The 23,555-nt window shown below is 42.7% G+C and overlaps 1 protein-coding gene across 1 annotated transcript in view; it reads right to left on the bottom strand.

The window, feature by feature from the left end:
* Window positions 1–23,555, bottom strand: part of LOC308400838 (unconventional myosin-VIIa-like) — a 54,575-nt gene that overhangs the window by 8,629 nt on the left and 22,391 nt on the right. The window contains exons 16-44 of the mRNA XM_080888839.1: window positions 21,538–21,675; window positions 18,581–18,739; window positions 16,356–16,448; window positions 15,024–15,118; window positions 14,599–14,683; window positions 14,292–14,510; window positions 13,803–13,910; window positions 13,444–13,653; window positions 12,731–12,937; window positions 12,240–12,416; window positions 11,865–11,954; window positions 11,471–11,598; window positions 10,502–10,628; window positions 10,307–10,426; window positions 10,036–10,209; window positions 9,614–9,841; window positions 9,191–9,358; window positions 8,844–8,961; window positions 6,390–6,516; window positions 6,048–6,217; window positions 5,769–5,959; window positions 5,226–5,350; window positions 4,945–5,102; window positions 4,221–4,374; window positions 2,372–2,527; window positions 2,169–2,274; window positions 1,967–2,080; window positions 1,331–1,418; window positions 243–349 (exon numbers count right to left, since the gene is read on the bottom strand). Of these exons, the coding sequence (XP_080744965.1) occupies window positions 243–349; window positions 1,331–1,418; window positions 1,967–2,080; window positions 2,169–2,274; window positions 2,372–2,527; window positions 4,221–4,374; window positions 4,945–5,102; window positions 5,226–5,350; window positions 5,769–5,959; window positions 6,048–6,217; window positions 6,390–6,516; window positions 8,844–8,961; window positions 9,191–9,358; window positions 9,614–9,841; window positions 10,036–10,209; window positions 10,307–10,426; window positions 10,502–10,628; window positions 11,471–11,598; window positions 11,865–11,954; window positions 12,240–12,416; window positions 12,731–12,937; window positions 13,444–13,653; window positions 13,803–13,910; window positions 14,292–14,510; window positions 14,599–14,683; window positions 15,024–15,118; window positions 16,356–16,448; window positions 18,581–18,739; window positions 21,538–21,675 (4,140 nt within the window). The remainder of the gene's footprint in view (window positions 1–242; window positions 350–1,330; window positions 1,419–1,966; window positions 2,081–2,168; window positions 2,275–2,371; window positions 2,528–4,220; window positions 4,375–4,944; window positions 5,103–5,225; window positions 5,351–5,768; window positions 5,960–6,047; window positions 6,218–6,389; window positions 6,517–8,843; window positions 8,962–9,190; window positions 9,359–9,613; window positions 9,842–10,035; window positions 10,210–10,306; window positions 10,427–10,501; window positions 10,629–11,470; window positions 11,599–11,864; window positions 11,955–12,239; window positions 12,417–12,730; window positions 12,938–13,443; window positions 13,654–13,802; window positions 13,911–14,291; window positions 14,511–14,598; window positions 14,684–15,023; window positions 15,119–16,355; window positions 16,449–18,580; window positions 18,740–21,537; window positions 21,676–23,555) is intronic.

Genomic DNA, 23,555 nt, shown 5'->3' with positions numbered 1-23,555 from the left:
TGTTGTCTCAGACAGATAGGAAATAATGTGATTACATGATATGTGCCCCACTAAAACAGAATCTTAACGTGGAAAGCACGTGCATAGCTATCGTCTTACACAGGAAACTGTGTTTAACTGATCTGCGTTTCCAGTCGGACTGACAGTAATGACTGGCACGTGGATCAGGAAGTCTGGGGTCAGATATAAGTCCTGAAACATGCAGGCCGAGTCGTTCTCAGTGCGTCTCTGGTAAAACTGACCTGGTAGTAGTGGAAGATGGAGTCAGCGAAGGAGTCCTTCCCTGGAACCGTGTTAGTCCACAGCTTCTTCATGAAGAACACCTGATAGGTCAGAGAGGGAACGATTCCTGTACGACGAGATGGAAGGTCGAAGGTCAGCATGAACTGTGATTCCATGTAACTTTGCAGTTAAGCAAACCCCAACAAACTAACGGTGTATTCAGCACAAACACACAGGAGTTCAGCTGGAGTGTTTTTACTGTTTCTCAGCCAACAAATATTCACCGAACAGCCAATGACGAAGAAACATTTTCAGAACTCACCCGAGTCCAAGAAATTAAGTTTAAACTTCTCTATCTTGTCATTTTTTCTTCCATCTCTGTTTAAGTTTTGAAAACACTGCACGACGTGAACTTGTCCACCATTCTGGGCGTGTGGTGATCAGGATGATAATGATGCTCGATAAGAAGGCCCCCGGTCAGCTTGGCCACCGGCAGCCGCTGGTCGTTAACACAAGCCAGAAACAGACTGTTGGCCTTCAAAGTAAAAGCTGCACCTTTTGAAACGTGTTGGCTGATCTTACTCGCTGCTGTATTCTTAATGAATACCACGTGATGTTCAGTTTATAAATCACTCCCATTAGAGTGGAGAGGATAACAAACCAGTACCTTCAAAGAGCCATGATGGCAACAAACGCTCAGCTTCACTGACCAACAACTGACCCCACGGTGGCTACATGCATACATCTGTATATTACACAGCAGGAATGCCTACTCCTCTCCATCTGTTTTTGCTTTGAATGTAATCAACTTGTCTTATTTCCTCTGAACACAAGTCTGTAACACACACACACACACACACACACACACACACACACACACACACACACACACACACAGCCGGTGTATGTGGTGAAAAACACTGTTTATCATGTGCGCTCTAATCAGAGATCTGTCATGAAGGTTACACCGAGAAGTTTTGTGAAACTGTTTGATCAGCATGAAATCTGCAGTTTGTTTTATTAAATATTAACTTCTCATTAATATTTCACAGTTTTGCTTTTAAAAGTCCTGAACTCAACCCAAAGATATTTTAAACACGGTACCGACCGTCTTTAGCCGGCCGAGATTTCTTGATCCAGTCCGTTAAATGTCTGACGAAGTCAAAGAAGAAATCTCCCTCAGGTACACTGATCACCTGCAGAGGGCACACACAGAAACATCAGCGTGAAGTTAATCAAGAAATTAAACTTTGTGAATGAAAGATTTGTGTTGTTATAGAGAGCAGCTGTAATCATTGAAGTGTTAAATGCAAGACTCAAAAGCAATAATTCATCAATTTTAAGAGGCAATGTTTAAACTGTTAACAATCAAAAGAATTAAAAAAAATTAATTCAATTGCAATATAAAAGTGACATCTACTCGACCATATAGCGGTAATTTTAGAAACTTACAGAAATGGTTTGTAAGCTGCACACAGAATCATAACTGTGTCCTTAAGACATTTAAATGTATTTGTATTTAGAAACTTTACATTTTCGTGTAAAAACTGCAAGTTCCTTCTGTTGAGGACGTGTTTTGTGGTTAAGGTGGAACAAACTGTAAAGGAACAATAGTGATGACTAGTACAGACATCTAATAATCCCAGTATTTCTTTAGAGTTGTGTACTGGTTTGAGGAAAACCTCCTGAAACCAGTAAAGCTGTAATACTCTGAGGTTCTGAGAAACCATCGTTGACCTCTGACCTTGTCCGAGATCTTGACGAAGAGGCTGAAGCCTTCGGGAGATTTGAGCAGCAGTCTGGTGGAAATGTTCTGACAGAAATCCTTCGCCTTGGTGCTCGACTCCACCTCGAAGGCCTGCAGGTGTGAGACCAACACGAAGACTCATTTTTCAAACACGTTTATTTACAGAGAAAGTTTACACCTGCAGGCTTGTGTGTCCGACCTCGTCTGTGTCGTCGGGGAAGTAGACTTTATGGAAGATTTGGGTCGTTTTATGTTGGATGGCCTCCACTTCCACCAAATGAGGAGGGTACTTCCTGGATCCATTTCTGTTAATGATGACAAAAAGCAGCAAAACTGGTTGGAAAAAAAATATGTCAACACCAAATACGATGATTGTTTCAGGCTGAAAGTCTGAGGTGTTACCGTAGCGCTTTGTGCACCCTCTGCATGCAGTCTCCAGACAGCGGGTGGTGCTTCTTGGACTGGAGGTAGCGCTGGATGTGCGGCAACAGCACGTTACTGGGAGGAAACAACCCAGTGCACAACCACAGCAGCTCCCAGCCTTTCTCCTCACTGTACCTGCAGCAACACAACACTCACCTTCAGCTTCTGCACAGAAAAATTTAATCTGCCTGCAGCCACAGACTGAATGATGACTGTCCACTGAATGCAACAAGTAATGTGAACATTTAGTTTTAACTTCTTCTACTCAATTTATTTTGCATAAAAGCACTTTTGCTTCATTTCATGGACAAAGCAGCATCTCTGGGGTTTTTATAGGGGTGGGTTTTGATTATCGATTTAGCGATTAAAATCGATTCTAGCTTGGATAACGTGATATCGATTCATTCAAATCCTGAATCAATTTTTAAATATAAATTAATTTTGCCCTCAGGTTAAACCTCAAAATTTCATCAACCACCGAACAGCTAAAACAGTAAACGAGAGCAGGAACACGGATTCTGCACAAAGACGTAAACACAAAGCGCGGACCCGCCGACGGATCAGAATCAGTGAGCTGTCGGCTTTCTCACCCGACGGCACGGACACGGTCGGGGCTAAAAGCTGACAGCTCACTGATTCTGATCCATTGGTGGGTCCGCGCTTTGTGTTTACGTCCTTTTTGCACTCGATTCTGAAGCTGCAGGTTTTATGGTAAATGGCCTGTATTTGTATAGCGCTTTACTAGTCCCTAAAGACCCCAAAGCGCTTTACACATCCAGTCATCCACCCATTCACACACACATTCACACACTGGTGATGGCAAGCTACATTGTAGCCACAGCCACCCTGGGGCGCACTGACTTTATCTCTCTCTAAACAATATTGACCGAACCAGCAGCAAAAGAAGATCCAAACTTCGCTTCACATAAACATCGTCATGAATTCACTCTGACTTTTGCTGTTTTGCTTCCACCACGATAAAAATCACACTTCATGCAGAGCTCTCTCTCCCTCTCTGTACTTCAAGAACAGTTTCCCGTCTAAAAATCTGTTTTCTGCATTATTCGCTTGCTTATTACGCACACGTCTACCGTTGTTTACAGCGCTGTCGGCCGCTGCTTTTTTCCCTTTTACTTCCGAAAAGAAAGCCTCATTTCTGCCGTTCAATTCTGAACAAATTTAAACTTTTTAAAATTATGCAAAATTGCAAAACGCTCAGCTGTGTCTCTAATCAAACCTCTGTAACTTTGCTCTGCTTCACTTCAGCAGCATCAGCCAATGTTCATGTGTTGATTAATGGTTTTCTTTCGTTTTTGATCTACTGCAGAATATTTTTATAAATCCCAGGCCAGGAAAATCACCTTCATGTTTTTCTGTGTTTTATCCTCAGCTATTTTGACACAAAGGCATCTGCTGTGATGCTCACACCTTTGATAAAGTCTCGCAAGTTTCAGCTTTCTTTTTAATAGACAAAAAAAATATGGACATGTACTGATGCGTGATCAGAATTATAATATTTCTGACTGTCTGAGGATAAATTTCTCTGAATCGAATAGAATCGAATGGTGGAACGCATTGATTCTAGAAATCAGTGATGATACCCAGCCCTAGTTTTTTTAATTAAATCAGTGGGGGGAAATACAGTTTCTCTAATGGCCACTAGAGGCCGACTCCACCACAGGTTGACAGGCCGGCACAAAACAGCATCATTGTCTATTTCACATCCCCCCAAAAAACCAACAAAAATCTGAGTTTCATCCACGTGCACCTCATCGTTTTATCCTTAAAAATCTGTAAATGAAAGTGTGACTGAGGTGAATTTACACACTTGACGTGATTGTCTGTGAGCTGTTTGATGATCTGACAGTAGATCTCATCCTTCAGTGGTTCGGCCTTCAGCGCCCCTTCAAAGATCTGGTCCGTCAGCTCGTTCACCGAGCGAGTTCGTTTGGACGGGTAGTCGCCCATGTACTTCATGATAGGTAGGCTCTAGGTCAAGGAATAACCCTGACACATGTACAATATAAAAGCAGATTATAAAAGCAGAGAGATTACAAGAGCTGAGACTGTGGCAGACGTTTAACTACCAGGGAGCAAAAAAGGCTTTTTAAGTTTTTACCATTTACCAGATTTGACTGGTGATTCTTTACATGCAGTTTTTATGGACAGGTGGCCGCTGAAATGAAAGTTATTTTTGATCAAACTTCAAAGTAAACCCCCAGGTAAATGTGTAAAGGTATCAGAAGTGGCAGTAGGTTCTAGCAGAGTACCCTGACCTGCTTCTAAGAGGTGTTTCTAACCTGCATCTGATAGTCTTTCCCTTACAGTGTAAAATACAAACGATGTAATAACAGAGACAAAACTCAAACCATGATAGAAACGCAGAAGATCATCTAATTAGAATGGCCCTAAACTCTGAGAGAGATGAACGCCGTTACTGTTAACGATGAATGCTTGTGAATGTTGTGAAAACATGTCTGTGGGCTTAGTCTGAACACAACATAAGCTCAGAGTCTGCTTGGTGATCCACCAGTCGGCAGTTTAAAGGATATCTATAAAAGACATGCAGGCGTCCTGAGCCAGCTCCTCGTGGCTGACGACCTTCTTCAGCAGCGGCTGTTTCAGCGGCTCTCGGGTGCAGCTCCACAGCTTGTCTTTCCCGCGATTCTTCGTGACCATCACCCGGCTCAGGGTGTGTTTGGGAGGAGGCCTGACAGGAGCAGGTTACACAGAGATCGCAGGACTCAGGAATGAAGGCAGAGGATCATCAGAACAATAGATATTTGTTTTTGAAGCAAGAATATCTATCTATCATGTTTTTTGGTCTGTGTACCTGAAGTAGTCGTAGGAGAACTCCTCCAGCGTGTAGGGTTTCGTTCTGTCATCAGTTTCCACCATGACGACCTGCGAAACACGAACCGACTCCTGACGCTGCTCGGGCGTCATGGTGACCAGCGCCTGATAGTTCGGATCACATCAGACTGCATCATGTTTTGTGTAAGCACAAAAGACAACCTAACACAGCAGCATCTGTGACATCACAGTGGGCCATCTTTCATATACAGTGTATGATCTCTAAACTGTTAAACAGGAAATGGGAACATTTTGTAATCTTAAGATGTAATAAAAACATAATTTTGTGGTTATTGTGCTTTTTGCTGTTGTGCGTACAATCTCAGCAGTCCTCTTTTTGTTTTTTGCTTATCCTGATGTTTGGCTATAGTCTCCTTTAAATGCTGAAAGCCCATTTTTGAGGCAGTTTGATGCTCATTAGGTGGTTGGAGGAGTCACTAAGGTGGCTCTGAAATGACTGAAAGTGCCCAGTAATCACATTTTTTTGTATTCTCAGACGTTTTAGGTATGTTTTCCTCCTCACCACTATGTCCTGCTGAGGTCGGGTCATGGTGGGCAGGACGTAGACGCAGTCCACCGGGAAGTCTCCCTTCTGATTGGTTCGTTCGTTAACACCGTGTGCCCAGCCAGAGTTGAGGACCTGCTCGCCGGTCTCCTGGTCCAACAGGATCAGGTCTCCTTTCCGGAAGCTCAAGAACGTCGACTCCTCTCCAGCTGAGGAAGAAAACGGCACTTTGTAAATCTTTTCCACACTGGATTTATTTCATTCCAAGCTGAGCGTGCCTCTCTGCTCAGGACTCACTGGGGTTGGGGTTGTCCTGCAGAGCGACCACAAACTTTGACCTCTTCCTCAGACCCTCCAGGAAGGTCACCACCAGGTCCCGTATGTCCTCTGCGTTGTTGGAGGTGAAGGTGTACTCGTCTCCTTTGATGGTCGCTAAAGTGAAACTCTGACCCTGCAGCTTTCCTCCCCTGAAAGAACAAAATATGCACTGACCAGCTTCGCTGTCCAGGATGACGATGAAATTTACATTTAAGTTTAGGCTCCACTTTATACGCTGAAACTCTTAACCCCTCATTCCTCACTCACGGCCCTCCGATCAGAGAATCATGTCATTGGTCAGGTGACTACAGGTAGACTCACCTGCTGCTGGAAACTGCAGTGATTTCTGGGAAGGAGAGCTCTAAGAGGACCTGTTCCTGCTCATCTACAAAATAAACTCCCGTCCAGTTGACGGCGACGATGAGGTCGTTTTTAGGCAGACTGGGACCTGAGAAGTAAAGATCAAAATAAATTTAAAAAAGAAAAGAACTTACAGAACCAAGAGGTTAAAATATAAATAACAATTCTGAATAATTTTGCTTTAAACAATATCCGTCTTTATTTTCGTGTCACATTGTATCAAAGTTAGTGGAATGAAAATCACTGATGGCAGACTGGAGGTGCTACAGCAATGCCGCTGGTACTTTGCATAACATTAAAGGGTCATATCATGATATCAGTGCTACAGCAACCCTATGCAGGCACGTTTCCTAGTGCCCAAAAACAACACAAGCCCAGGAATGTCAGCTTATCTAAAAAGGGAGCTACTTCAACGACAAGAAGCACAGTACTGAAGGTGGAAAAACTGATGTGTTGCAGCACTCGAGGCAAGAAATGCACTCCTCATTTGCATTTTTTGAGATGCAAATGAGGAGACTTCACTCAGGCAAGTCTGCTGGACCAGACGGAGTGAGTCCCCGCGTCCTCGTGTCTGTGTCCCCCAGCTGTGTGGAGTCTTTCATAAACTGTTTATGCTGAGTCTGAGTCTGCAGAGGGTCCCAGTGCTGTGGAAGACATCATGCCTCATCCCTATTCCAAAGACGCCACGTCCCAGTGGCCCCCAGGATTACAGGCCCGTGGCACTGACCTCCCACATCACGAAGAGCCTGGAAAGGCTCATCCTGGACCAGCTGCGACCCATAGTAAGACCACATCTGGATCCCCTTCAATTTGCTTATCAGCCTCGTCTCGGAACTGAGGATGCCATCATCTACCTGCTCAATCGTGTCTACACCCATCTGGACCAGCCGGCGAGCACTGTGAGGGTCATGTTTTTTGACTTTTCCATTGCTTTCAATACCATCAGGCCGACCCTCCTGGGTGATAAGTTAGCAGCGATGCAGGTGGATGCTTCTCTGGTGTCCTGGATTGTTGATTACCTGACAGGAAGACCACAATATGTACGTCTCCCACAGTGTGTGTCTGACAAGGTGATCAGCAACACAGGGGCACCACAGGGGACTGTCCTCTCCCCCTTCCTCTTCACCCTCTACACCACAGACTTCAGCCACTGCACAGAGACCTGCCATCTTCAGAAGTTTTCTGATGACTCTGCGGTGGTTGGATGCATCAGCAGGGATGATGAGACAGAGTACCGGGCTGTGGTCGACTCCTTTGTCACATGGTGTGAGCAGAATCATCTGCAGCTCAACGTGGCAAAGACCAAGGAACTGATCGTGGACTTCAGGAAGACCAGGAAACACTTGACCCCTGTTTCAATCCAGGGGGTCAGTGTTGACATTGTGGAGGACTATAAATACCTTGGAGTACACATTGACAATAAACTGGACTGGGCTAAAAACACCACAGCACTTTACAGGACGGGCCAGAGTCGTCTCTATTTTTTGAGGCGACTGAGGTCCTTCAACATCTGCCAGAAAATGCTGAGGATTTTCTATGAGTCTGTGGTGGCCAGTGCGATCCTCTATGCTGTTGCATGCTGGGGGAGCAGGCTGAGGGTCGCAGATGCCAACAGACTCGATAAACTGATCCGTAAGGCCAGTAATGTTGTGGGGATGGAGCTGGACTCCCTTAAGGTGGTGTTGGAGAGGTGGATGTTGTCCCACCCACTCCATGACATGCTGGTCAGTCACAGGAGCGCGCTCAGTGAGAGACTGAGATTACCGAAAAGCACCACTGAACGACACAGGAAATCATTCCTGCCTGTGGCTCCCTGTACAACTCATCCACTTAACACACTGTTTACTGCAACAGCTACACCCTTCTTGCACATGTTCTTTTTCATTTATTTATTAATAAGTGACTTTTATGTATATATATGCCTGCATATATTGTGCTATTCTTAGTTAGTGTATTGTCTGTCTCCGTTAATGTTTGTTTATAATGGAGCACTGTAACAAAAAATAAGGATTCTGATTCTGATAAAAACAAACTGCTGAGCATCACTGTAGCGCTCGCCAGCTGCACTGCTTTATGACAGGAGGAGCAAGCAGTGGATGGAAATGACTGATGATGGAAAAGCAGCTCCTTAAGAGTTTACAAAGGAGTTTTTCCTTCCCACTGTCTCCAAGTGCTTGCTCATAGGGGGGCGTCTGACTGTTGGGGTTCTCTCTGTATTATTGTAGCATCTCTACCTACAATATAAAGCACCTTGGTGCTATATAAATACAATTTTATTGAACTGAGTAACTTCAGTCATAGTTGAAATAAACCTTAATCAATCATTTTACCAATAATCAATAAAACTGTTCAGTATTTTCACACTTTAACTAAGTGTCACCAAAGTTGTTCAAAGTAATTTAAAAAAAGTTTCACCTGAAAACTTGAAGGCTTCGTAGAAACGAGAGAACAGCAGAGGCCACTTGTGGCGAGCAAAGTCGACCACTTCCTCCTTCACCTTCTGAGGGTCAAATCTCTTCTGGGTGTAGATGCTCTGAGCACAGAGATGTTCATTACATTTACATGTGAAAATAAAAAAATATATAAAATAAATGTATTTATCATACTGCTACAGATAATGTCCAAGCTGAACATCTTAGCTTGGATATGAAATTTCAGCGTTTCAACAATTTAAGCTGCGGTTGGCCCTAAAAGACAAACAGAATCACGTTCATCTACAAGCCGGGCTAAAAAGACCTCTCCTTCTTACTGGTGATAATCACCTTTTTATGAGCAGCCATGATGAAGTGAGCCCACTTCTCCACCGATCTGGAGGTGGTGATCTCTCTGTCCGGGATGTAAGACGGGATGAGGCTCAGCAGGCGCTCCAGGAGGATCTCTGAACCGTAGTCAATGTAATACTGCTGAGAGGCCAGCTCTGCGAGGTCATCCTGGAGACACAGAGACAGAATAAATAAAAAAAAGTTTGTCCTGCCTCCTGTTCAGCCAGCCTGACAGTAATCAGTGCTCCTAACACGTGAGCGTTACCGACTTCTTACCCTTATTAATAATGCAGAATATTTTCAGTTCCTCTAAGGCCCACAGAAGGCTGACTACAAAATGTTATAATGTCCACTGTTGGAGCAGAAATGTTTCCCATGCACTTGCTAAACACTATTCTTTGAAAATAAAGGACGTGTAGTCACCCTGTCACAGCGGTATTCTCCAAACTTGACGCCCCTGACGGTTTGCTGGTAGATCAGGTTGGTGGCGACCTGGTCTTCTGTTGGCTCGTGCCACGGCGTAAAGATTTCTTTCCTGAAGAACAGCCGCCAGGGGGCGTTCCTCTCCTGAGCTCCCTGCTCTTTGGCGTACTGCTCGCACTGCGACACGGCATCCATCACATGGTCGCTCCCGCTGCCTAAAGAGGAGACCTGCAGGACGAGATCAGAGGTGCAAACTGGTGACTGTTTTTTCTCCAACAAACAGAGAGGTTCACATCTCTGCAGTGGCCACAAGATCTGAGAAAGATCCAGATGATCCAAACTGTTCCAGAGCGTGAGGCCTAACAGGTGCTAGAAAGGAGTGTCATGCCTTGGAGCTCATATGATGCCGTGTGCGTGCCCACCTTGTCAAACAACGCGATGTACAGCGAGAAGCCAAAGCGGTCTCGCAGGTTGATCTTGTCGGACAGGGCGCTGCAGAGCTCCTTTGCTGTGGTGGCCGAGTCTGTCAGCAGCGTTTTGGTCGTGCCATCCATGAACGTCACCGGCAACATGATGGGCTTCTTTGATTTGGTGGCCTGGACGTTGATTTCACAAAAAGAAACAGTTCCAGTAAACGGTGGGTGAAGTCACAATGGCCACGTCTGTCTTTTATATACAGTCTATGGTTTATACCTGCAGCTCCAGCCAGGACGGAGGCTGCGTTCGCGTCCCATTCACAAAAGTTCGTCTTAGACGTTCTTCACAGTATGGAGCGTAGCCTGGAGGCCCGCAGCTGATGAAGTTCCTCAGATACTGCAATCAAAACAAACACAGATGTAACGTCATGGCTAATGTGTAAATGCCAACACAAACGTTGGACGTACTGACCTTCACAAATTTGTCTGATGGAGCGAAGCAGCCGACACACAAAGAGATGAGGATCCAGCCGCGAGCGTGAGAACTCTTAGACGGGTTCTGACTCAGCTGCTTACAGATCTGACAGTAGATCTCATCCCTAACACACACACACACACACACACACACACACACACCTACACCTCAGAAATATCAAAGACATTAACAGAGACCCAGCAGAACTTTATGAGACACATTTTATGCAGATTAACTGAAACTGGATGTCGAGACTTTGTCCTGATGGTGAACGCTGCTTCATATTCACAGCCAGACACACACACGTGTTCACCAGCCTCTGCACTATTATTTACTCTTTGAAAGAAATCATGCCGTTTCATTAAATTACCATTTAAAATGTATTTTTATCTGCATGGCTTTATTAACTCATTCAACGGCATCTTCATGTATAAATTCAATTCACATCAGGTTCATTTGTGAAGCACCAAATCACAACCACGTCACTTTATACATTGAGATGAATATTAATGCACAACAATGATAATAAACATACGGCAAATATGACAGAATGATGACTAAAAGAAAAATCAACGGGATGACAGCTTAGATGTCCAAAGAGATTCATCTTGAATTTAAGAGCAGCTTTGAGTCCGTAGACCGTCGTATTGTGTTAATCTCCCATATGTGACGTAAACGTTTTTATGAGGCAACAGCTCGATAAAGGAAAATTTGAAAGTATCTGCTTTTTAAAAAACAAACAAACTTCAAATTAAAGTTTCACTGAAAACTGGAAAATTTTAAACTTTCACTTTTAAATTTCAAAGTGGGCCACAGCGCTGTGACATCTGGGAAGGTCTATTTTATCAAATACACAAAGGGCGGCTTAGATACAAGTTTTTTCCTCCACATGTCCAGTTTTTATATCCAAGGTAATTTTGTGTAAGTTTGGGAAACTACATGATGACCCTTTGTTTGTTTGTTTACCTGAGTCCTGGCCTCAGGATCCCGTTGCCGATGATAAAGTGAAGTTTCTCCAGGTTGGATGTGGGACGATCTTCCAGCATGCTGTTGCCATGAAGACCGTACTCACCATCGTTAAGGCGCTTGGTGACCTGAAAAGCATCAGATTACATGATTATCTTAATTTGTCTGTCTGTTAGCAGAATTATTCACAAATATATGGATTTGACCCAAAATGGACTTGAAATTGATAAAATATCTTCATCTGCGATTGAGATAAAATCTGACTTCATGTTTTTAACATGAAGTTCAAACCCAGATTTCCTTCTGCACCAGAAGCACAATTTTCAGTCTCAGACTGCTCATGTTTAATTAACAGAAACAAGACCAGCATCATATCACCCTCCCTCTCTCTTACCTCCTCGGTGATCTTGGATTTCTTCTTCAGGGTGAGGGACACAAGTTTGTGTCGGACGCTGTTCTTCTTGTGGCTGTCAGAGTGAGGCGTCTGGAGGTGAGAGAAGGAAATCAGCTCACAGAGATCCCTTACACAGTCACTGTGACCTGCACCCTGTTATTCCTGATCTTTGGAAACTATATGAAGTAACAAATGTTAAAAACAGATAAGTTACATGAACACACTGAATAATAGCTCATACTTTATAGTCAGTATCACAGAACCACCAGTTAATCTAAGCTAGATTTTGAAACTTCTTTAAAGGAAATGTCACTTTTAGCTCATGTTAGCGTTTACTCGCTCAAACCTTTAAACTCCGTCACTCTTCCTCCTCACCTCTCCCTCCCCTTGCAGCGCCTGCAGCTCTCGCTTGTACGTCTTTTTCCCCAGCGTCTCGTAGATTTTGGTCATGACTGGGATCTTCTCGCTGCCGTCGCTGATGGCCGTGTGGTACTTTGGCTCCGGGAGATCGCCCATGAACCTCAGCACCGTGATCCACACCGCCAGAGCAGCCTGAGCAGACACGCAGGGCACAAGGAAACAAAAGGTTCATCAGGTGAAATAATTGTTCCTTTGTTGGTTCGTTCTTGGCTGGTGACAGGTCTTAGTAGTCGCACCAGTCATCAGCATCATGGAGCACAGACTGTAACAGCTGCACACAGTCAGAACCTTTCTGCACTCATTACGTCTAAATTAAGTTAAGGCTTAAACCTGAGAGACGAGCAAAGCTCGCTGTAGAGCGACAGCCTCGTGTGGCCTTTTTCAAAACTTCTTCAGTCGCTTGCAAAATACATTTTTACTTTTGCGGGGTCAGAGGTCAGACCTACCAGCTGGTCCCCCTCATCGTCGTGGAAGAGCAGCGGCTGTTTGAGAGGTCGTCGGGCGTAGGTGTGCGTGGTGGTGCCCTGGAAGTAGGTGGCAGCAAACTTGGCGAACTTGTACTCTGATAAATCCTCTTCATCATCGTCCTCAGGCAGAGGAAGAGCCTCATCCAGATCCTCCTCCTCCAGCTCGTGATGGGTCCGCTCCAGATCCTGTAAAGAAGACAGTAAATTCTTGTCTGCTGAAGTTTCCAGAAGTTTTTCAAATTCTCCAAATTTTCCAACTTCAAAAATCCCTCAAATCTATCACTGCGTCTCAGAAACATGCTCTCCTGCAGCACTGTTACTGGAAACAGGTCATTCTTTTTAGAGAAAAAATTTACCTCACACATTCTTATTTATCTAAAGCTGCGATTTCACTGGACTTGGTTATCTCTAATAATTTGAAATAACTGCCAACATGATATCTGATTTTAATGCCCTGTAAATCTGCCATGCTGCGTATTTGAGTAAGCAGTCTTCATGTGTCCTGTGAACATGCCACACACACAGACGATGGCATTATTAACGATCGAGGCTTAAGGAGTCATTTTCCGTCCTCCTGATCAGACACCTTTGCCAACAGGACACAGTTTTACTGATTACACACGTTGGGTAACTATCTTTGGCCTTTATGAGAAAACGGTTCATTAATAAGAGGAAAACTTTGGTCGTGTCACCTCAAAGCCAGCTGGGGCTTGCCCTTCCTGACCCGGGAAAGAACTGGTGGTCCCCAGGAAGCCGAACATCTTGTCCACCATGTCGGAGTCATTGACAGGCTCCGTGCGGGCCTTCTCCATCTGCTCGACCATCTCCTTCTTCCTCCGAGCCTCCTCCTTCTCCTTCTTCTCCCGCTCAGCGTCCTCTTTGGCCAGCTGAGCCAGACGCTCCTGAAGAAAGAAACATTGCACTAGATCTCAAAAATACAGAACAATCCAGTATGTTTCTCAGCACAAGTGTGATGATGAATTATTATTATCCACTTCCCTGCTCTGCTTCACTGATGTTTTAAATGTTGTCACATGTTACATTTGTTCACCTGGTGTTTGCGTTCAGCCTCAGCTTTCGCTCTCTTTGCAGACATCTGGTTCCTCAGTTTGGCTTCTTCAGCCAGACGCATCTTCTCGGCCTCCAGCCTCCTCCGGTACTGAGAGGAGAAATGAAGGAGTCCACCATTAACGACTAAATCAAAACTGCAGCAGCCAGCTGCCAAAACATCCTCGGCACAGCAGCAGAGGGCAGTGCAACTTCTGAATGACTCTTTTTTACACAACAGTGAACAATGTAATGACACTTTGAGGCCGAGCATTAATTTAACAAAGAAATCAAGAGAAGCACAGAAATCACAATGTATGAAAAGATATCAAATCTATCAAGCTCTAGATTTTGTAAACTGATGACATGAACGTGATCTCATCATCTCTAAAACTGAAAACTTGTGTGTAAAATGAGTTTTATGTATATGTGCAATGTTCTGTGTGTGTGTGTGTGTGTGTGTGTGTGTGTGTGTGTGTGTGTGTGTGTGTACCTCTGCCTTCAGCCTCTTGTACAGTCGTCGAGCGATCATTCCTCTCGTGTAAGCCTGGATGGTGATGACGGCCCACAGCCGGTGCCTGAATGCTCGACGCACCAAGAAGCCGCGACAGCGACCCTGGAAGGCTGTGATTCGCTGACGGGCCACGTGATACGATGCGCACAACTTCCTGGAACGAACCAGAGCTTGGAGGCGAGAAAAGCCAGCTCGCATCTGAAAGTAAAGAGGAGGAAAGTTCAGCGAGTCTTTGCTTTGATTTTATTTTGTTTCCACTTTGTTCAAACTGCTGCTCGATGCTCACAGCTCCATAGTTCTTCCTGCACTGATATCCTCTCCACGTCTTCTGGATCAGCACTGCCGACTTCTTCAACTTTAGGAAGTTGGATCTGAAATTGAAAATAATCAGAAACGATTATTTATATGACCTCTTGTTTTACTGTTCATACAAAGAGAAAAAACCTCTGAGACATAGTTATAAAGAGTCACAGAGAGACTTGTTCGTCTTATTTTCTGCTTTCAAAGAAAACAGAACAGTAAGCGATGCAGCTAGCGATGACAGTCATACTCAGGAGATATGTGCAAGTGTCAGTTTTAAGCAGGTGCAGAACAACACCGCAAGCTACGGTCCGAGAGCGTGATGTTTGAATTCTACTCCGGGATAAGAATCACTGGCAGCTGCATAAAATAAAATAAAATCTCAGTCTGTGAGAAACGCTGACGACCCACCTGTCCTTGAAACCCCGAACCACCTTCTGGATGAGGATGACCTTGTCTGTGATGGCCTTGTCTCTCTCGATCTCCAGCAGCATGTCGTGATGATCCTGGACAGAATAATAAACACACTCCGTACGCTTCTGTTTCTCTGCTCTGACTCAGTTTGAGAACGTTTTAGTGATGATTTGAGACATTTTACTCAAAACCACAAAAGTCACCTACTGGTCCTGGAGGAAAAGCCAGGAGGAAGTCAGTAACTTAAATGAAACAGAGCAGCTGTCACTTCCAGCTAACGTGGCAAAATATAAATATCTGCTTTCTAAAAATATAAAATGTAAGACACAGGCAGGATACACAAGCTTTAACCTGACAGTTTTCAACTAACATGACACACAACTAAATGTAAACACCTAAAGCTCCTTCCCGTCATCTGTCCACCCGCATGCAGGCTGATCTGACCACGTCCTGTTGGGGAAGTGTGGGCACTGCTCTGCTTTCACCCACTGAACTTTCTCCTTCCTGCTGTACTTCCTGTCTGGCCGAGCATCGAGGCCTGAGGGAGATGAGCCTCGACTCCACCACAGTCAACACATCTCAGTGCTCCACCCCCCCAACTTATCAATCTAAAACACTTTAAAGGTGAAAGTGTCACATTATATCCACTATGATTTAAGGGCTGAAGGTCCACCCCCTTCACCGAAATTACATTTTATTCCCAGGAGCGATCTTTGATGAGCGCTTTGAATGCAGGAAGTAAAGAAAATAAAAGGCAGAAACATAAAAATGAAGATAACGGCTGTGCTGCAGAGCGACGATAAACAACAACAACAAAAATGCTTTGACAGGCTGTGCTCGCCACGTCAAACTACACTGTGGAGCCAGATGATAGGTTCTTTTAACCTCTGTGTGGGGACGGCCAGCTAACAGACGTGACCTCTGACCTGATCTGCAATACATGTTTGTATAAAGTAGGCAGATAGACAGCTGGAAACTAAAACACGCAGTGTTTCCCATCAGCAGACGTGTGGACTGGAAACAACCAGAGCAGATTCACGGCTGGGATGAACCACAGCCGAGCGAGTCAGAGACGAGAATGTAAAGAAGTTCTGGATAATGTGGAAACATTTCAGTGGAAAGATAAGAGAACAGTAGTTCACGCGATGTGCTGTGCCAGCCGCTTAGCCCGGGCATCAGGGTTTTTTGGAAATACAGCGAGCCCTGTGAAAAGTTTCACACTGGTGCTGTTAGCAGCTGTGTGAAGTGGCACCTACAAATCTGAGACTTTGAACAACACCCTGCAGGCTTTTCTGCCCTGTGTGGACACACGCCTGCATGCAGGAGTACCTTGAGGAAGATCTTGGTTTTTCCCATCTGCCAGTCGTCGTCTCTGCCGAGCACGGCCTCAGCGATCCTCTCACAGGTTCCTCTCAGGTCCTCCTGATGGAAACAGAGACGGTATCAACCAATATATTTTATTCCTGGACTCTACCAGAGTAGCTTTGCATGATTCACAGTTTCCAAAATAATCCTCATTTATCTCATTCTGAGCCTCAGTGTGAAACAAGCTCTTTAAACCCTTCAAACAAACTTTCTCCAGACAGGCTGGTCCTCAGAAAAAGACGAGGGCGGGGCTTCTGTGCTCACAGAGCTGTGTGTCCAAGATGATCATATAATGCATATCCTCTCTCGCTGACATCACATGGAGCAAAGAATAGAAAAAAACTGTCTGAAACTGAGTGTTCAAAGAATTCTATAGCCTGTTTCTAAATCACAGGGATTACATTTGCAGGTAATCCCTGTGATCCCAAATGTGTCCAAAGCTTGAGAAATAAAATTTCTTTTTCTAACAAAACCCAAAATTACTTTCACTGAATTTGCCAAGTTTGAGCAAAATAATCATCAACTTAATCACAACGAACGCAGGTCAAACCACTGCGTTAACTGCAATAACAAGTCAGGTATTAAAAATACAAATGTTTTCAAAGTGACACACACACACACACACACACACACACACACACACAAAATATGACCTGTGAAGCGTCACAGGCGGGGTGGAGGAAACAGAACACGCATGTTCCAAGAAAAACAGGCAGCTGGTGGGAGTGTGGGAAAAACTGCACAGTGAAAACATGTGTGGCACCAGAAAATACCCTCATGACAAACTCTCGCACACACAAACCCACAACAAAGAGAGACACTCGCTCACTTCCCATAACAACGCCGCTGGGCCCGTGTCACACAGAGGCTACACAGCAGGCCACCTTCCCTAAGAAGAAGCTACAGCTGCTACAAAATTACTTATCCAAGCTCGGATAAGTCCAACACTTTATTCCAATTCAACAAATTGTTATTATTATTTTTTAACTGAAGTAAATGCTGAGGTGATCCGCAGCTTTCTCAGACCACAGTTTTACACAAATGAATACTGTGATAAGATTATTCTCTGCACAAAGATTTTCACTGAATCTCAAAAATGCTTTTGGTCCAATTGGAGAGATTTTAACAGTTAGACAACAACTGTTTATTTAAACCACAAAAAGTTCAGAGTTGAGTTAAAAGGGGCTGAATGCAGCCACGTGATCCCCGGTTAGATAAATGCTTCTAGCATAAAACTGTTGATCTCCTCCTACAGCCTTTTTGTGTTTTTTGAAACTGCCTGATTGGTGTGGCCACAAAAATGGAAAGATGCGCATTATTCTTTTTAACTTTTACTTTCTTTCTTTTTTTAAACTTCCTTTAACTTTCAGGCAGTTACTCCATCGTCAGGTTTTTATTGTGACAACTGCAATTTTCAGATAGTGAGTATTTAAATCGTTTTAGTGTTTCTGCGCCTACAAACCAGATTAGGTTCATGTTTAAACTGAAGCATAGAAAGAATAAAAGACTTTAAAAACTGATTTAAAAACTGCCCGACTATGATGACGTGATTCTATTTTTTAGCTGATTAAAGTATTGAGTTACTAGTTCTTTATTATTTTGAGTTTAAGTGATTTTATTTATTTCAGTGAATATGTAACCGACTCGACTGTAAATTAGTTAAGTCATTAAGTCACATCATTAAGACAAAGAAAATTCGTTTTGAAAGAAGCGACAGGTGAGGACCGCCTAAAAACAGCTCTGGTATAAAATCGAATGCACTCATGATTCCAATCTTCTTTTGAACTTCCATGACACCATCTGTAAAAACCATCCTGATCACGAGACGTTCCTGATCCGTCCCGTGTCCAACAACAACAACATGAGCTGCGCTGTGTGAAAAGAGGACAGTTTCCAGGCATCAAATGCAAGAATCACACAGTGAAACTTTTCTTTTTCTTGAAACTGGACGTCAACAGTGATGAGAAACTTTGCTTCATTTATATTTGATGAATATTTTTTGATCTTTACTTTTTTGCCACGTTTTCCAATAAAAAAAAAAAAAAAAAAAAAAAAAAAAAAAAAAAAAAAAAGAGAAGCTGGAGTACCTGGAGTTGGGAATACATAAATTATTCTGGGTGTGTTGATTTAAAACACCCAATAATACGGTGCGTCTACCAGACCCATCAACACACCTGTAGTCACTCTACCTGTTTGTACGCCGGTTTGACTCCAGGCATGAGCACCCGGTAGCGGTCGACGAACTCCACGAAGGTGTAGCGGATGGGATATCCAGCACGGCGGATTCGGATGGTCTCCATCATACCCGAGTACCTCAGCTGACGCACACACAGCTCCCTGTCAAACAGCTGCAGACAAACATGAACAGTTTTTTGACAAAGTCCCAGCTTTGGCTGAAGAAGCTGAGAAAGGTTAAAGGTCATAGCTGCAAAGATTTGGTACTTTGAGGCAGTTGAGAGAAGACATGACGGGCGAACTGGGATATTTTATTTAATCTATCAACATGAAACTCCTTTAGGTCACTACGTACTTTTATTTTTCTACAGTTAAGTAACCCATTAATCATTTCCCCATTTTTACTCCTCATTGTGCAGCTTAACAGCCACTCCACTTTCTCTCAAACAGTCCTGTTTGTCAGATGAGGTTGTGGCTTTTTCTTCATCACTCATTTTCAGCTTCTTAATTACAGTTTGAACTCTGCTGACCGGCATTCTCATTTCCCTGATTATATTTTCATATCCGTTTCCTGTTTTATAAAGTTCAACTATGTTCTCCAGCAGATCCTTTGAGAAGTCCAACATCAGTGCAGCACTGGAAACGTGCAGGAGCCCAGAAACTCACCGACCTCATTACAAGCAAACAGATCACAGGTGAGAACGATCATCTTTAGTAGTCATTTAAACCTGTGTGTGTCAGCATATGTGGATGGTATCATGCCAACACTTAAAAATAATAAATGATTTTACTGAAACCACCAACCATGAATGAAAAACATTTTTGTAGCATCATTCATATTTTCTGAAAAAATTCTGCCAGGATACATAAACATATGAACTGAACTCAGGATACAGGTCAGGTCCAAACGTTTGTGCTGCACTGTAACATAAACTCCCCTCAAACTTTCAGCTACAGCACAGCCTGAATTTAAAGACATAATCTTTATTTGTCACAGCGGCTGTGGTAACGGTCAGACATGGAGAGAGTGGAGAGCCATGGGAAAATACGGAGGGAAATTAAGTTATGGGAATGAGATTTACAGAGAGAAAAACAAGCAGAAGCAGATTTGATCCATTTCTATCGATTAAGTTTTTAATCTAATTGATTAAAAACTTTTTCATGCAATTTTGCTCGTGAGGATGACTCCAATATGTTTTAATGACAGGAAGGAAAACAAAGAAAACCTTGCACACTATGAAAGGTACAAAGCATAAAAATAGGTTTGTAGTTTATCAGGTATCTGGCTAGAGATGGCACGATACCACTTTTTTATGTCCGATACCGATATCATAAATTTGGATATCTGCCGATACCGATATGAATCCGATATAGTGTTTTTTAATCAACAAAACTGTTTTTTAAAATATCTTGCTGCATTTTGCAAGTCTGCAAGTTCATACTCAAGTTTAAAACAACAACTACACTAAAGCTATTCTGTTATACCTGTATACAAAAAAAATATTTCATAGTTCAGCAATACTGATCAATCTAATAAACTTAAACCTACACCATCCTCCCTATTCTGGTATTTTAAAGAGTACTTAGCGTAAATATTAAGCAACCTAACTAATAGGGTTCCAACTCCCAGCAACAACAAAAATAAATAAATAAAAAATAGGGAACCACCCCTCACGCTCCACCTCATGATGCTTAATCGACGTAATCAACCTTAATTTGATGCAGTGTGGAAAAAAATGCACAGAAATCAATTATTTTTCAAGAAATATTAAATAGATTCAACATCTTTCTTCAACAAAATTGCAGACTGCACAGATGGTACCTTCCCAAAGGAAAAAGTACTATAGCTTACTAGGGTATATATATTAGACTTAATAGTCACTATATACAGTAATTGACTTCTATTCATTTTACATCAAATTAAAACTTTGTGTGTCAGATAATTATTTATTAAAAGCTAGACATTTTAAATGAGAATAAGAAAGAAAAGTATGTCTTTGTGCCCCCTTTTCCCAGTTAATGCCCTATCGGCCCCCCTGGCTAAACTTTGCTAGATCCGCCCCTGCACAGTTACCAGCGTCAGCTACGTAGAAAAAGATCCTGGTGTAGAAAGTAATATTAAATAAATTCTAACAACAGCTTATCAAGCTTAAACGTGCTGCTGTTGTTCAGCCGCTGGTTTCCTCTTTCTGGTGCAAAGTGAGCAATAAACAAACAAGAGAGACGGACTCGCGACAGAAAAGCCGATCAGCTGATCATTAAGCAGTTTCACGATTGAAGTAGCAGCCGGAGAGCGAGAGGCAGTCGCTCGTTAAGCTTAACGCAGGAATGCTTTACAAACATTCAGAGATGGACTTACACACTTGCTTTACTTCTCTCGGGGATAACTTTGTCGAGATGAAATGCCAGGTTGCTAGCGAAGCTCCAAATGCTATCCAGACCACCGACAGGTCCCGCATGCCACAGCCGCTCTATCACGTGATGCATACTGCTCCGACGTGCTAACGTTCTGAGGTGAGTTACGGCGTGTTGCAAGTTTTGTGAGGTGCTTTCGTGATATTTAATGGATCGGATTACATTTTTTATTTTTCTCCGATATCCGATCCAGTAATTTAGGTCAGTATCGGACCGATACGTAATATCGGATCGGTCCATCTCTAGTATCTGCAGGGTTGGACCGAAAATTTTTTTAAAAAAGTTTTCTAATGCAAAACGAAGTAAAAATACTATTTACTATTTCACTATATCATGTTAACCTCTACAACTTCTTCATAACTAAAGTGTGCCTCCTCTGCAGCAGAGTTTCTAATGTCCATTAACTTCTGAATCAACCTTTTTTACCTTTTACCTTCATAATTCATCTCAACACTGAACTAAGCAAAGCCATGTTTTGCCTCCCTGTAACTGCAGTCTTCCAGTAACTGCATGTTTTAACCTCGACTTCTATCTGCAGACAGCGTGTCAGACTCACCATCGGCTTCTTGTATTCATTGGGTTTGATGCAGCGGACGAAGAACGGCTGACAGACGCTCAGAGTTCTCATCAGCAGCTCCAGAGATCTTTTAAACTGGCTGCTCAGGGTGGGCGAACGCTTCCTGGTTTCTGCTCCCTAAACACACACACACACACACACACACACACACACAGCAACAACCCTGTTAGAAACAATGAGGACTCCTCCTGCTCTTCCTGAGCTCGGACACCAACCTCTTTCCTCTCTGAACAGCAAAGTTTGACGCTTCAGCTTCACTCAGTCAAACCTGCTGACTGAGCAGCGACTGCTTCACAAGGAAGGAGCTGCAATCAATTAACTGAAGCATCAATCAGCTCAGCCAGAGAAAACTGTTTTAGGCCTGTTTTTAAAATTATTATAAAACTTATTTAAATTAATCACATCATTTAAATTAAAGTAAAATGGCATCACACAACAATTTGATTTTAAAAACAACAATAACATTCTGGTTATTTGTATATTTAAAGAAATTTCTTGAGTTTTGAGACCTAATTTTTAAAAAAAATTGCGATATTTTCCTCCAGACTATGAATAAGCTGATGAAAATAAAATAAATAAAGATTTTAAAATAATTTTAATATTATTCAGCAACATTATATTATTTAAAATTAAAAGTCTAAAAAATAATCACGTTACTGTCCATTAATAGTTACAGCTTATTGCAGCCATAGTTTGACTATTTCAACACACACGACAACTTGTAAGGCTACCGGAGAATCAATAATAATAATAATAATAATAATAATAATAATAAATGATGATGATGATGATGATGATGATAAAGAGCGAAATTTGAGAAACAAAAGTTCTTACCAGAGTTTCGTGAGCACAGAGCAAACTGAGCTTTGTATAAAGAGAAAAACTTTCTAATATTTCTCCATCCTGCGTGTTTGTACTTGAGCCTCACTGAGGTGGAAGTGAGTGTTTCCGTCGGTGTTTGAGCCGTTTACAGATCACCTGCTGCTTCCCTGCGCAGGCTAAACTCAGCGACCTGATCTAAATCTGACCCCGTTCACTCACTTCTACCTTCAAGTTACATCAGCGCGCAGCTTCACAGCACGAGCTTCTGCACCGATCAACACCGTCACATAAACCTCGTCACCGCCTGTGGAGGTGTTCGTGTGATAGAAACGTTACTGCCCTCCGGCGGTAACAGGCATCTATTACAACACTGCAATTAATACATTCAAGTGATAAAATATAAATAAAAGTTATAATTATATTAAAAGCAAATTAATGCACATGTCTGGATTCACCACTGGTTTGATTATTAAAAACAACTCGAATACTAATATAATCCATGTTTATTAACAGCTTTAGGTGGAGCAGAAACCTTGCTGCCCTTAAAACTTTAAAAAGTAATCATTAGTAAAAATTACATTTATAATATGTCAAGTAGTTTGCTAAAGCAGCATCTGATGTCACAAAATAATGTAGTTTGTCAGTGTAAACAAACAACAGATAAAAAATAAATAAAATAAAGGCTCAGTGGGGTTTGTTTGCCGTACTTCTGCCCGCAGTCGGTTTGTGAAAAGAAGTTACGGCTATATGTTATTGTTAACTGCATTAAATTTTTGGTAATATTTACTAATGCTAGGTTTACCTCGCTGACTCAGTACTAACTTTGAATTTGTTTAGCATCACGGCTTTGTTTTTTTCTTTCTACATAAGACTAAAACACTTTTAAGGCAGAAAATAAAAATGATCGGTGAGCTACGGTATAATCTTGTGACATTACTCACAGATGAAAGCACACACAGTAGGAAAATAACCACCATAGTTGACATGGAGTTGTATTCATCAGCCTTTTGGTTGAATCTCATTCAGCTATGACAAAAGTATGTGAGCTATGGGATGTTCAGACCATGTTTGAAGTCAGAGAGGAATCAATGAAATGGAAGAAGATGGTAAAATGAAGAGGATGAAAATGCAGCGCTGGGATGTTTGATTTCTCATTTTTACCTTGGAGGGAGCTG

This window comes from Rhamphochromis sp. 'chilingali' (assembly GCF_963969265.1).
Source record: "Rhamphochromis sp. 'chilingali' genome assembly, chromosome: 8".
Taxonomy (NCBI): domain Eukaryota; kingdom Metazoa; phylum Chordata; class Actinopteri; order Cichliformes; family Cichlidae; genus Rhamphochromis; species Rhamphochromis sp. 'chilingali'.
Note: the sequence above shows the minus strand (reverse complement) of the source record. Positions and strands in the feature narration are given on the sequence as shown.